Raw genomic sequence first — 13938 nt, 5'->3', positions numbered from 1 at the left:
AGTATGTACAAGTCGTCAAGTATTAGAAATACATTGGTTTTCTTCTGTTAAAAGGTGAGAAAAGAAATAGGAGGGCTGGGTGCCTTGGCTGTCCCCAGAGTCCCCCTGGCACTCCTGGTGCTCAAAGAGGGGCCAGTGCATGTCAGGGTGTCCCCCAGTGTCCCCACAGGTGGGGGGACAGCCTGTGCTTTGGGTGCTGGCGAGGGGGTGTGCACAGTCCTAGGGGTGATGGGGATGCTCCCCATGGGGCTGGGGGCTGCCCTGTGCATGGAAGGGCACAAGGAAAGAGGATTTTGCTCCCCTCTTGCTGTGCTGGGGTAACCCCAGGATGTCTCTGCTGGGTAAAGCGTTGAGAGCATCCCCTGCTCTGGGTTCTGGGTGTTGGGGTGCGATGAGGGGCAGGTTGAAAGGGGACCGGAGCAACCCAGGGGTGTGAAGGAGAAGGGTGAAAAACTCTTATAATGCCTCAAGTTGTCCCCCAGGAAATCTCCCCAAGGGTAACAGCTCCAGCCCCAGAGCTGCCACAGCAGAGGATGGAGATGGGGGTCCCAGGGACCACGCTGTCATTGCCTTCCTGCCTCCTTGGTGATGGATCCGTGCTTCCTGCTTCCTTTCCACTGGGAAAATCCTGGGTTTGCCAGTCTGAAAAGGGTTGAAATAACCCACAGAGCTCTCGGGGGGCTGCCCACTGAGTGGAGGCAGGAGTTTTCGGCAGCCTACGTGACTCACGGCTTGTTTTCTCGGCCGCAGGGGCCGGCTGATGTGTGCAGGGATCGAGAGAGCTCCGTCTAAGCCCCTCTTAGCCTGATTTGCCCTCTGATGCGTGCTCGCCTTCGCAGCGGCATTCCCTCGCTGCCCGTGGCTGGAGGAAGCAGAGGATGGAGGGGACGGGACCCCGCTGCTGCCTGCGGTCTGTGCCGAGAGCCCCGTGTCCTCCTCAGTGCGTGTCTCATGAGGCCTCTGGTACACACAGGACCATGTGGCTGGCTCACGGCTGTGCTGTTGCACTGCCCTGGGGCTGTGCTGGGGCTATGGGGGTCCCCAGCCTCCTGCACAAAGTTCATCATAGAGGGAGGTGCAGGGGTACCCCCCCCCCCATCAAGTTAAAGCGCTCTCCAGCTCTCCAAGTTTCACATTTTTGAGGAGTGGTTTTGCAAAATAAAATAATAAAATTAATTTAAATTAAAATAAAATAAAACCAGCAGCTCCCTTCTTCCCACTTCCCAGAGGACCAGGCAGCCTTGCTGCTGTTCCTGCGTCCCTCCCAAGCCAGAGGACCATGGCCACAGCTCCCTGGGGGTCCCAGTGCCAGACCTGGGGTGGTTTCCTCCTTCCATGACCAAGAGAGATCTTTGGCCATAGAGCCAAGGGAGAGGTCTGGGGGACACGGGTGGGGTTGGAGAGGAGCTACACGGAGCTGCGGCGCTTCATGAGCCCCTGGAATGCCGCCAGGCTGTGGAGCCCGGTGGAGACGGAGCTGATGGCCGACCGGCGGGCATTGCAGAAACACCTATTGGAGGGGGTCTCCGGACAGCGGCCAGGCGAGGAATGGCTCTGCTCCACACAGGTGTCCGAGGTGGAGAGATCCCTGGGGATGATCATAGGGATGGAATACTGCAGCTTCTCCCGGCTCTTGTACCACAGGCATGAGCACATGGATTGGAAGTGGAGGACCTCAGCATAGACGTTCCGAAAGCCGCCACCACCACTCCCAGCACCCCCGGACGCCACTGGCACGGCCGAGGAGGTGTCCGTGGTGTGGATGCTGCTGGCTTGCCCATTGCGGGTGAGCAGCGCCCGGTGCTCCGCATCCCGCTTCTCATCCTCGGCGTTCATGGTCATGAAGCGCAGCACCACCAGGTTGAGGAAAGCCCCGATGACCGTCAGCCCCGTCAGGATGTAGACGAAGCTGAAGGCCACATACTGCGGCTTGTTCTGGAGGGCTTCGTCCTTCTGCAGGGCCACGTAGTCCCCGAAGCCGATGGTGGTGAGGGTGATGAAGCAGTAGTAGTAGGCATGGAAGAAGCTCCAGTGCTCGTAGTAGGAGAAGGCGGCCGCCCCGATGCAGAGGGTGCTGATGCAGGAGAAGAACCCGATGGTGACCATGTTGGCCATGGAGACCTCCACCCGCCTCATGCCAAGGCACTTCTTGATGCGGTGGAGGAGGTACTTGACAAAGGTGTTGATCCTCTCGCCCAAGCTCTGGAACATGACCAGGGTGAGGGGGATCCCCAGTAGGGCATAGACCATGCAGAAGACCTTCCCCCCATCCGTGCTGGGGGCTGCATGGCCATAACCTGGGGAGCAAAGGCACAGTGGGATCAGCTCGGTGGTCTGAGGGGGGTTTGGGGGGTGTAGAGCTTCAAACCACTTCCACCAACCCTGACCGGTGCTGTCCTCATCCCCGGGCACAAGGAGCGATCACAGACAGCTCTGCAGGCTGGAGGACAATGGAGTCTCTAAATGAAAATGAAGAGGAGGGAGCTAGAGAAGGGGGAAAGCCCTTGGCTTGTGGGGAAAGGAGCTGGGGGCTGTCAGAGGGTGATGGACGAGGTGATGAATCTCTGGTGTGGGATGGGGGCAATTGGGGATGCTTAGATCAGAGCAGCTGGAAAGGTGCAGGAGAGGGGGAGAATAGGGATTTTTGAGGACCCAAAGAGACAAGGGCAGCTGGCTCTCTGCCCCCTGTCCCCATATCCCCACACCCCACTGCCTGCCGTCCAGGGCTGCTATGGGAGCTTGGGAGCATCCACACGCAGCCCCGGGGTCCCTTTGGGGTTTCAGTTCAGCTCCCTGCACACAAGCCCCAGGCAGAAGGGACCTGTCCTGCCTCTGCGCTCGTTGTTCCTGATGGATCCCTGGCACAGGCAGCACAGAGGCTGCGGGTGGGGGGAGCCGTGCTGTGGGCTGAGGACCTGCAGAGGGGCTCTCGCTGTTGAGCACCGGCTGCTCCCCTTCCCCGCTTCCTGATCCTTCCTTTTCTCTCTTTTCCTTTTCCTTTGTTTCTCCTTTTTTCCCTTTTCCTTTCTCTTTTTTCCTTTCCCACTCCCTTTTTCTTCCTCTTTTTTCCTTGCCCTTTCCATTTCTCCCCTTTTCTCTCTCCCTTTTCCTTTATCATTTTTCCTCTCTTTTATTCTTTCTTTCTTTTATTCCTTTTTCCTTTTCCTTTTCATTTCTCTTTCATTTTCCCTTTCACGTTTTTTCTCTTTGCCTTCCCCTTCTCCTTCCTCTCCCCTTTCCCCCCCCCCCCAGCACCCCACACCGTGGATGAGTACCAGGGCAAAGGCTACTGAGAGCTTCACCCCCAACACCCCAAGCCATCAGACTGGGGTCCGGGAGCAGGCAGGAGGGGGCAGGAGCAGGGGCAATAGGCAGGGGCAGGCAGGAGCTGTGCTGGGGGTCTGCAACCCAGCTGATTGACCACTCAGACCCCACCAGGCTCAAAAATGCTCCCCTTGGACACTGAGCGTGTTCGGGACAGGGCTGGGGATGCCGGCACAAGCACATCCACTGCAGCACCTGCTTCTCCAAGGCAGATCTAGCAAGTAAACCATCACCCATGGCCGTGTGATGCTGCAGCAGACCCCAAGCCCATGGGAGCTTGCTCTGCTCCAGCTCTGTTTAATCCTGGCTGGGCAGAGGCAGGCTGCATCCCTCAAAGTCACCATCACTGCTGGCACACCAAGGATAGAGCCAGGCAAAAACAAGGATCATCAGATCTCTGTTCAAGCTGCATCCAAGGAGCTGGCATGGTCTTCTACCCCTGTCAGCACTGCTGACTTGGGCTGTGGCTCGGGGAGCTCAAGAGCATCATAGAGTCAGAATGGTTTGGGTTGGAAGGGACCTTAAAGCTCATTCAGTTCCAACGCCCTGCCACGGGCAGGGACACCTTCCACTAGAGCCAGTTGCTCCAAGCCCTGTCCAGCCTGGTCTTGAGCACTGCCAGGGATGGGGCATTGCTGGAAAGCATCGTTGCTCCCATCAGTGCCAGGTACCATCCTGCTCCTTCCCTCACTGATGGAAAAGGGAGGCCTGCTGCTTGTTGTGCAGCAGAAAGGAAACTGAGGCAATGCCACCTGGGTGGCCACAGGGTACATTTATCCAGGGTCACATCCTATTGCTTTCAGGGCAGGCTCAGAGCCCTCACCCACCCATCTGCCTGCCCCTGCCCTCCATCTCCTGCCAGATGCCTCTGTTCCCCTCCCAGACACCCAAATATCCCCATTCCTCATGCATCAGCCGGTCAAGGATGGGTTTAAGGACAGAAGCCTCCAGAAGTGCCCATGGCCCCCATCCCTGCCCACAGCCTCTCTGAGCATCCTCCTGCCTGCTCCTGCCTGCCCCGCATCACCGCAGCCTCCCGCAGCTATATTTAGCCCTGTTTCCCCGGGGAAAGGAGTTTATGAGCTCTCGCAGCACATCCAAGCATCCGTCAATCTGTCACCCCCCCCTCCCCTTTCCCGGCTTTAGCCTGATCTCCAGCACGTCTGAGGACAGGGGAAAGGTCACTGGGATATGAAATCCATTTGGGAAGGAGAGGAAGACCCCAGGAAGGCAATGGAAAGGGTGAACCCCAAAGCTCTCTTGCACCTGTGGTTTCATCCACTGTGGCATGGAACCACACTGGAGAGTGCTCAGCTCCCGGAGATGTGGCAAAGTCCTGCAGTTGCCAGGTTCAAGGAGCACACATTGGCATCCGCTGGCACTGTGGCACTTCCCAACCTGGCCAAGCTCCCTGGCAGCCTCAGTGAGGCTCCTGCTGTGCTCCTGCCCTCCCTCCAAAAGGGGTTCAGGACCTCCTCGCCGTCTCCTGCACCCCAAACCGCCCTGCCAGTGGGTGCTCCTCAGATGGGTGTCCCATGGGATGCTGCCATGGGAGAACATGGTCAGGGTGCTTCGGATCAGGGTGCTGCCGGCAGGCAGGGAGCACAGCGTGTGTCCCCGGAGAGAAAATATGACACGTCCCTGCGGAACGCGGCTGGCTCCTCTCCTTTTTAGGGCTGCAGGGAGCAGGTGCAGGTCTCAGCAGGGCCCTGGCCTGGAGCAAATCCCAGGCTGTCGGGAGCGATGGATGGCTGGGATTAGTGGGCAGCTGCTGGGGATGGGATGGGAGGAGGGGAGGACTTTATAGAGTGGAGGTGTGACAAGGATGGAGGGTGCAAAGGGTTGGGAAGGCAGGGAGACAGGACACTGTGAGGAACACTGGGTGCTGGGGGCCAGGGCAGGGCACAGAGCATCCCAACTGACAGCAGGGACCCAGAGCTGGGCTGAGGTTTTAGGGGATGAAGCAGTCAGGAAAACAGCTCCCTGCTTTACACATCACTGCAGGAAAGCAGGTGCTGGCCAGGAGTGAGGGCTGGTGGCCACGAGCCATGGCCCACACTAGGACACCTCCATGTCTTTGCAGGAGCCCTGCATCCTGCTGCCAGAGCCATCATGGTGCTCCTCCTCCAGGGTCTGTGCAGGCAGCAGGGTGGGTTCCATAGCCTGGCTGTCTGCTGGGGGTACACGAGGCTGGTGTCTCCCTCTCTTACCCAGTGCAGCTGCTGCCTTTTGCTGCTGCAACAGCCTGGCCCCTGCAGAGGGATGCTAGAGCCCTTCACCATGGTCTCTGACCTGTTGCAGCTTTCATGCTCCCCACTGCTGGGCTGTGAGGCTGCAGAAGTGATGGGGGAAAGAAGGGATGGTTCAAGTATCCTGGCTGATGGGGGCTGGGGATGTCTACAGAGGCATTGACCACACTGGGGGCTCCAATGCTTTGGAGCAGCCCCAGTTTCTGTCCCAGCCTGGGATAAACCCAGCTCTGGTCTTTCTAAGGCTGGTTTCACACAGCCATGAAACCTTTGAGCAACCTGGTCTAGTGAAAGGTGTCCCTGCCCATGGCAGGGAACTGGGACTGGAGCTCCAGGCACCCTGTTCTCCTGGCATTGGGTGGGTATCCCTTGGGGTGCAGTGTGCCATCCTTATCTTCCTCATGTCAGCTGTGCATCCAGACCTGCATCCCACCACCCCATTGCTCCCAGTAAGGACCAGCATCCCACTCAGTGTGTAATGGGCACCCATTTCTCTTGGGTGACGCAAGCTTGACTGAGCAAACTCTCTTCAGCACCTGCAGCCAAGAGCCACCCAGGCTGTGCCCAGCCCTGCCAGGCCATCCGTGCCCAGCGATGGGGACCCAGTGATGCAGCCAGCACATGGGGTACCCTTGGCACTGCCTTGGAGATGCAAACAGGCAGATTGCGGCTGGGAAAAAGCCATGTGGCAGCAGCAGCCTGCCCTGAGCAAACACAGTGCAGAAGGAAGGGGCATGGCGCTGGCTGTGCTGCATGGGGACACCCATGCCTGGCAACGCCTCCATTCCCCCCAGGAAGGGGCTTGTCCTGTGTGGGGACACCTCCTGGCCAGGCAGGGCGAGCTGCAGCAGGAGCAGAGGGATAGGACATGGGCAGCAGGTCCCTGGGGCTGGGCTAAACTCGAGTGATGCAGATGGAGTGAGCCTCTGGACACAGAGCACCCAGGCTGCCACTGTCACAGCTGCAACTTGGACCTACAGCAGGGACTGTCCTCACTGTGCCTTCACTAGAGCAGCTGAAGAGGCAACCAGCCTGCCATTCTCTCACCTTGCCTGCCATGCATCCATCCATCCATCCATCCATCCATCCATCCATCCATCCTGCAGCAAAGAAAGCCAGCATGTTGCTGGGGAACACCAACAAAGGCATCACCAACAGAGATAAAGTTGTTATTGTCCCACTATGCTCAGTGCTTGTCAGGCCACACTGGGAATACTGTGTCCATTTTCGATCCCTGCAGTACAAAAAAGATGTGGATGGGCTGGAGAGGGTCCAGAGAAAGGCCACAAAGATGAACCCAGCACTGGGCAGTCGTATGAGGAAAGGCTGAGAGAGCTGAGCTTGTTCATCCTGGAGAAGATAAGGCTCAGAGGAGACCTTATCCCCATGTTCCAGTATTTAAAGGGTGGCTACAAAAAAAGAGACTTCCTTTTTACAAGGAATCCCATGGAAAAGACGAGGGATGATGGGCACAAGTTACTGCTGGGGAGATTCCAACTGGACCCAAGAAGACAATTTTTCACCAATGAGCCATTGGAATAATCTCCCCAGGGAAGTGGTGACGCCCCAGTGTTGGACACTGTTAAGGTTCAGCTGAACAGGGTGCTTGGCCATCTACTCTAGGTCATTCTTGGCCAAGAAAGGTTGGACTAGATGATCCTTGAGGTCCTTTCCAACCTGGGATTCTGTGATGCTATCACCATCCATCCATCCATCCATCCATCTGACCACCCACACACCCACAGACCTCTTCCCACCCTGCACTCACCTCTCCTGCACCCCTTCACCCCTCCTCCGGGTGAGGGGAATGGGGGGCAGACTTTGGGCTCTCCCTGTCCCCCCTCCAAAACAGAGCATTGGGTAACTCCCCATTACCCCCTCCCATCGTCTGTAGCAGCATCTGCCCCCTGCCACCCCCCTGTCCCCACATCACCGTGACCCCTTTCCCCAGATTTATCCTATACACTTGGGATGCGGTTGTGTCTCACAGCACCCCCATCTCTGCTCTCCCCACACTGGATGTGCTGGGGGGCAGCCCCACATCCCCTCTCGCTGTCCTCCTGCTGGGGGAGGTGGCAGAGCAGGATGGTTTTGGGGTTCATCCAGCACCAGTCCCCCCAGCCGTGCTGCCTGCGGGCGGGGGGGGGCAGGATGGTGTCATGGAAAATCCCAGCGCCGGCCAAGCGCCTGTTTGCGCCGAAACTGGCAATTTTTCCCTCTGTCCTGGGGCTCCGCCAGGCCCCTTCCCGGCCCCTCTCCCTCCCCGTTCCATCCCTCCCCTCCTCCTGCAAAAGGAGGGTCCCCCTCTGACCTTAGGGGCCCTGCAGCAGGACATGGGTATCCTCTGAGCTGGCAAGCAAGGCACGATACCCCGGTGATGGGCATGGCTGGATGCTGGTGGACACCCTTATCTGGAAAACTGCTCCTGCTGAGGTTTTTTTGCTGGGGGCCACCCCTTGGGATAGCACAGACCTGAAGCTGTGGCATCCCCGGGAGCAGGTGGATGCTGTGTGCTGCTCCTCCTTTACAGAAAACGGGTTATTTACACCCATTTTTTGGGCCAGACCCCCGCAGGGCAGGGCTGGAGGCTGGCAGAGGGGTGGCTGACACCAGCCCTCCTGGCTGCCTTCCCCCAGGGCCTCCAGTGTGAATAGCAGGATGTGGCTCCTTCCTCTTGGTGCCCAGCTTTGTCTGGGTAAGAGCAAGGTGTGGAGGGGTGTGCAATGGCACCCAGCGCCACGCACCAGTGCGCAGCACCATTCACAGGCACCCAGAAATGTGCACCAGTGCCATGCACCAGTGCCCAGAACCGTTTACAGGCACCCAGAAATGTGCACCAGTGCCATGCACCAGTGCCCAGAACCGTTTACAGGCACCCAGAAATGTGCACCAGCACCATGCATCAGTGCCCAGCACCATTCACCATCATCATGCACCAGCAGCCAGCACCATGCAGCAGTGCTCAGCACCCGTGGCCACTCTCCTTCTGCCTCTCAGCAGGCAGACCCCTTCCCCGCTGCAGCACGCTCCACTCTTGCTCCTTCCATTAACCCTCCTGCTGTGATTTATCCAAGGTGGTGGTGCCCGCTATAAATCCCACGCCGCAGTCACTTCAGCCTGAGAGCCGCCTGATAAATATTTAAGCTGGTCCATAAATCACACCCCAGCAGAGCAGGGCTCTCCCGCAGCCTCCAGCTCCAGTCTGCCCTCTTGGCACCAGACTTGGCAGCACCGAGACGAAGCAGCCAGACCTGGGGCTTGGTAACAGGGGGGGAAAATACCCCAAACCCAAAGGAATTGTTGCTTTTTGGCCCTGTCCTGGGTGACCCCCCCCTCGCCTCGGAGCATCTCTGCCCTGCGTGGTGTTTATGCCTTGCTCTGAGTCAGGCTTTGCTGGCGAGTTTAATGAGGCATCAGCTGGGAGAGGCCAGGCAGGGGGGCAGGGAGGGAGTGGGTATTAATTGCTGTTATCGCTTCGGGATGGAGAGGAGCATGGAATTTATAGCCTGGGTGGGAGTGGGGGATGGAAGGGAGGGAGGGATGCTGGCAAAGGGGCAGCGATCCTGCCAGCAGGACCAAGCCCCCTGTTCAGAGGGTCCATGGGCAGAATACCATGGGAAAGGACACCCACAATACCACCCCATGCTGTCACACCACAGGTTTGCTGGAGCCACCCTGGGAAGAGGCACTGAGCCCCTGGGGCAGTGGGCTGCACCCCTAAAACACACATCGCTGCTGGGAAAGGCTCAGGGATGACTCTGGTCTCCGTGCATACATTCCATCTCCCCATTCACCCTCTTCATGCTCCCTGCAATGAGGGTCAGTGGCAGAGGGGTATATACCCTCATTAGGTTTCAGAGTGAACATCCTAATGAGCAATACTGGCATACCACAGGCGAGGGGTGGCCTGATGGTTAACTGGAGAGGGAAGGAAAGCGAACCCAGCCACCCAGTGCTGCTCTCTGCCAGGCCCTGCAGCATGGCTGGAGCACTCAAAGGACCACCCTGCCCCATTGAGCAAGGAGCCATAGGGCTGGAAGGGGTGAGACGCTGTCTGTCCCTTTCCACTGCCTGTAATGGGATTGGGGTCACACACTGGGCATCACATCCCATGGGGCACTGGGCTGAGGGGAGAGATATCCCAAGCCCGGAACAGAATGGGACAGTTTTTCCCTCCGGCATGTTAACTCTGTAACCTATCAAATGTGCCAGCACTAATTTCTACTGCTATCTTTTTTATGGCAGTATTTATTTTGCTAAAAAGCACAGCCCCATGGCTAGTGCAGGATGGGAACAGAAATGTCCAAAGGGGCCAGCTCTTCAACCAGCCCCACTGCAGGCCCCAGACTGCTTCAACCTCCTCCTTGTTCCAGTGGTTCCTATGCCTTCCCTGAGACATTTCCCTCTGCTGCATCCCTCAAAGCCAGAGATTCGAGGTCCTTCCCATTGGTGCTGGAAGGGTAAGGGCTTCCCATATGGATGTGACGGAGTGAGGTCAGGCCTACTGCCACCATAGGGGGCAGCCTAAGATGGGGGTGATGGGGTGACAGACAGGAACAGCCTATACTGAAGAGGGTCAGTGAAGACCTGGTCCCACCCCGGGGCCCCTGCTCCGTTGATAAACAAGTGGGGCAGGAGGAGGGCTGTGACAGATGGTGACACCATGGAGGCATTGCCACCTGCCCCGGCCCAGATGGCCGCTTGCCTCTGCACACAGTGAGCTGGGGAGGAAGGGGGGGGGGAAATGTGTCTTTTGGGAGTGATCCAGAGAGAGCCATCACAGCCAGCCCTGGAGCATGGAGGCCTGTGGTGTGCGGACAGGGACGAAGATGACAGGGGACATGTCCTGCTGATGCTGAGATCCCACAAGCAGATCCTGGGGACCAGCTCTGCTGTGAGGACAGGCGAGCACCGTCCCTGCAAACCCTGCAGCTCTCTTTGCCCGCGGCTTTGTGGAGTGGGTGAGAGCAAACCTAAACATTCCAGTCCTCGGTCCCCCTCCGGGGTGCTTTGGGGGTCCCTGCGCACTGGTGGGGCTGAACCCCACTAGCAGGGTGCAGGGCAGCCTTGTGGAGGGAGAGGGACTGCGGGAGACCTTCAGAGCAGCCACCTCTTGGCTTCCTTCCCAGATAAAGGAAAAAACCACGAAATCCCTGAAATGTAGGAAAAACTTTCCGAGTGGGACCTGTCGCCCTCCCGGCTTTCCCCCATTCCCATTTTAAAGCTGGCCCTGGTACGGAGATCTCCACCTGACATCCTGATTGCCTTCAGAGCATTGCAGGAGCCTGGCTCTTCACCATCCCCAGCTGCAAAAAGAGCTTTACAGAGGGGCTGGTGGGTGATTTCCTGGGAGAATGCCTTCCCCCCCTCCCCCCCCCCCCCACTGGAATATCCCATTTTATGGGGAATAATGGAATTTTCTTTCTTGTCTTCCCTGACAGCAGTGGCTTTTGATGATTTTGCTCTTGTTGCTGGCATACTCAATCTTCGTTGCCACAGGCCACCTGCCTTCTAACTCCTCAGATTTTGATGAACCCACAGTGGCTGTACCTAGTTATACCTGCACCCCTTCCCTATGGACTCTGAAGCTGAAGAGCTGAAGCTGCTGGGAGAGAAGTGCTTAACGGCAGCAGAGCAATAGAGCCCAGTTTGGGGACATTACTTCTGCATCCCCCTCCCGCTCTGCTGTGCCCAGACACGTACTGGGGGTCTGGGTGCCATCACCCCAACCCCAGAGCGGCCCCTGAGCTCCTACAACACACCCCAAATGAAGGGATCAGGGGTTTAACCCCCTCTGCAGGCGGCAGAATGCTTTGCTGGGGTGTAACGCCTGCATCAGGGCTCAGCCACCTCTCCTCCATCCCTTCGCGGTCCGGGTAGCTGCTGGTAGGGGAGGGTACGGGGTGGCCAGGGGAGGCAGGGAAGAGCCCCCACGCCTGCTCTCAGCCCGGTGCTGAGCTACACCCTCAGGACCGTGCCCACCCGGCCGGCTTTGTCTCCTTCCTCCGTCACTGCAGCATCCTTTGTGTGGGCTAGCGAGAGTCTGCTCGCTCCCCGCTCGCTCCTCGCCCCAGCCCCCCGCGCACCCCCGTGCCCGCTCCTCCTCCCTCGCACGTCAAACATAAGCTGCTTGGCTTCGCTTCCAGAGCCTTTCCCAGCTGCTCCCGCCAGCAGGGAATGGCCAGACCCTGCCGCCACTCAGCCACGGCCGCCCCGACACCCGTGTGTCAGCCCCGGGACCAACACCCTGACACCCATGTGTCAGCCCGGGGACCAACACCCTGACACCCCGTGTCTGAGCCTCGGGAACCAACAGCCACCCAGTTTGGGGACCAGGGGATGGAAGGTCCCCATCGAGGGCATCCAAGGATAGATGGGCTGGCAGTCCAACTGGTTTGGACCTTGGGGGACCCTGCAGCACCCCTAGCTCCTTCAGCCCCTCTCTCAGATTGGGGGACCCCCCCCAGCAGTCTCCAGCAGCATCTTTTCAGGGACCCTGATTCCTGACACCCTGAGCATCTCCAGGTTGAGGCAGGAGGAGCATGGGGGCACAACGCTGATATCTCCCCTGTTAGGTCAGTGCATCTGTGCAAGCAAGGGGGCACCGAGTCCCCCGGTCTGGGGATCATCCCCCAGGAGGGGCAGGAGATGGGCTGCGAGGGAACCCTGTCCTCAGGGGACCTTCCTCCTCCTCCTCCCCCCCACAGCCCCACTGGGATCCCCTGCAGCATTTGCTGCCCCCCGCAGGGCTGGACCCCGCAGGTCCTAGCTTAGACCGCTCCCCTAAGCTGCAGTGGGGTGAGGGGGTGCGGGTGACGGGCCCCCGGGAGAATGTGACGGTGAGGATCTGCACGGATAGGGGTGCCTAGAGAGCGGGGACACCAGAGACCACGGGGATGGGCACGTTGCTGTTCCCCTAGGACGAGGAGGTGGGAGAGGGTGGGCAGGAGGGATCCCCGATGCCTCGGGGATGGGCGCGAAAGGGAGTGACCGGTGAGGGCTCCAGGGCTGGGGAGCGGGACTAGCGAGTAGATCCGACACCGTGGGGATGGGCGGAGGGCCGGGCGTGGGGTTCCCAGGGCAGCGGAGCTAAGGGCAGATCGGGTAGCCCTGACGCTACGGGAAAGGGAGATTTCGGGAGGATCCGGGCTGGGATTTTCCGGTGGTAGAGAGTCTCCCTTCGGGAGAGTCGCCCCGGTACAGGGGGGGCGGGCGGAGGTCGAGCGGGGATTTCGCGGTAGCAGAGGTGGATGCGCCTGCCGCTGCGCGGATGTGCGCTTTGGGGAGGGTGTTGACGGGGCTTTCCGAGGGATATGTGGGGCTTGGAAGCAGGGTCGCCGCGATACTACGGGGACGGGCGGGGGAGTGTGTGTCCCGGTAGCGGAGTATCCGGTCAGGCGGGTCGCAGCGATACTATAGGGATGGGCGGGGGGGAGGTCCAGGTAGCGGAGGAACCACGCAGTCGAGTCACCCTGATACCACGGACCGGGCTGGAGGGGCTCCCTGTAGTGGAGGAGCCGAGCGGTTGGGTCACCCCGGTACTACGGACGGCCGGGGGGTTGGGGAAGGTTTGCACCGGGGAAAGAGTGATGGTGGGGAGGTGACCCGAGCCGGCGTCCCGCAGCCGGGAGGCGGAGGAGGGTATCCGGGACTGGCAGGAACACCGGGAAGACGGTACCTATAGTGGTGATGACGGTGATGGCGAAGTAGAAGGAGCCGGCGAATTTCCACTGGACGCCGGCCTTGTGCGGCTTGAGCTTGAGGACGACCCACTCGAGTTCGCGGTAGCTCTCGGCGCTCAGGTTGTACTTGCTCTTGAGCTCCTGGCTCTTGGCCTCCAGCCGCCGCCGCTCCGCCGTCTCCTCCTCCGACTCCAGAGCGTCGAAGACGGCGGCGCCCACCAGCAGGTACGTGAAGGTGCACACGATGAGCGCCAGCGTCCGCACGTTCTGCCGCTTCATGCTGCGGCGGCGGCGGCGGCGGGCGGCGGGGCCGGCTGGGGCATGGCGGCGGCGGCGGCGGCGGCGGCAGCGGCACAGGGACCGGCCCGGCCCGGCCCGGCGCGGCGCGGCGGAGGAGCGGGGGGCGGGAGGGGCGGAGGGGGGGGCGGAGCTGTCCTTCAGCACCACCGCCCCGCACCCCACCCGCTCCGGGACCCGCACCGGGACCGCCCCGCACAGGCACCCGCAGCGCCCTGCATCGGCACCGAGACCGGCAGCAACCCGCACCCGCACCGGCACCGGTACTGATAGAGCTGCACCAACGCCAGCACCGGTATCGGCACCTGCACCGGTATCAGCATCAACACACGCACGGACACTGGCACCTGCACCTTCACCAGCACCGGTACTGACACCGACACTGA

General features: G+C 59.8%; 1 protein-coding gene across 1 annotated transcript; it reads right to left on the bottom strand.

Moving 5' to 3' along the window:
* Positions 1-1262: 1262 nt before the first annotated feature.
* KCNK3 (potassium two pore domain channel subfamily K member 3) lies at positions 1263-13534 on the bottom strand. Its single transcript, XM_034060944.1, has 2 exons — positions 13252-13534; positions 1263-2297 (listed from the first exon to the last, which is right to left on the bottom strand). The coding sequence occupies exons 1-2, from the start codon at positions 13532-13534 to the stop codon at positions 1408-1410; spliced, it is 1173 nt and encodes a 390-aa protein (XP_033916835.1). The 3' UTR covers positions 1263-1407.
* Between the last annotated feature and the right edge of the window lie 404 nt (positions 13535-13938).

This window comes from Melopsittacus undulatus, chromosome 3, assembly GCF_012275295.1.
Source record: "Melopsittacus undulatus isolate bMelUnd1 chromosome 3, bMelUnd1.mat.Z, whole genome shotgun sequence".
Classification (NCBI taxonomy): Eukaryota; Metazoa; Chordata; class Aves; order Psittaciformes; family Psittaculidae; genus Melopsittacus; species Melopsittacus undulatus.
The sequence above is the reverse complement of the archived record's forward strand: the minus strand, read 5'-3'. Positions and strand labels throughout refer to the sequence as shown.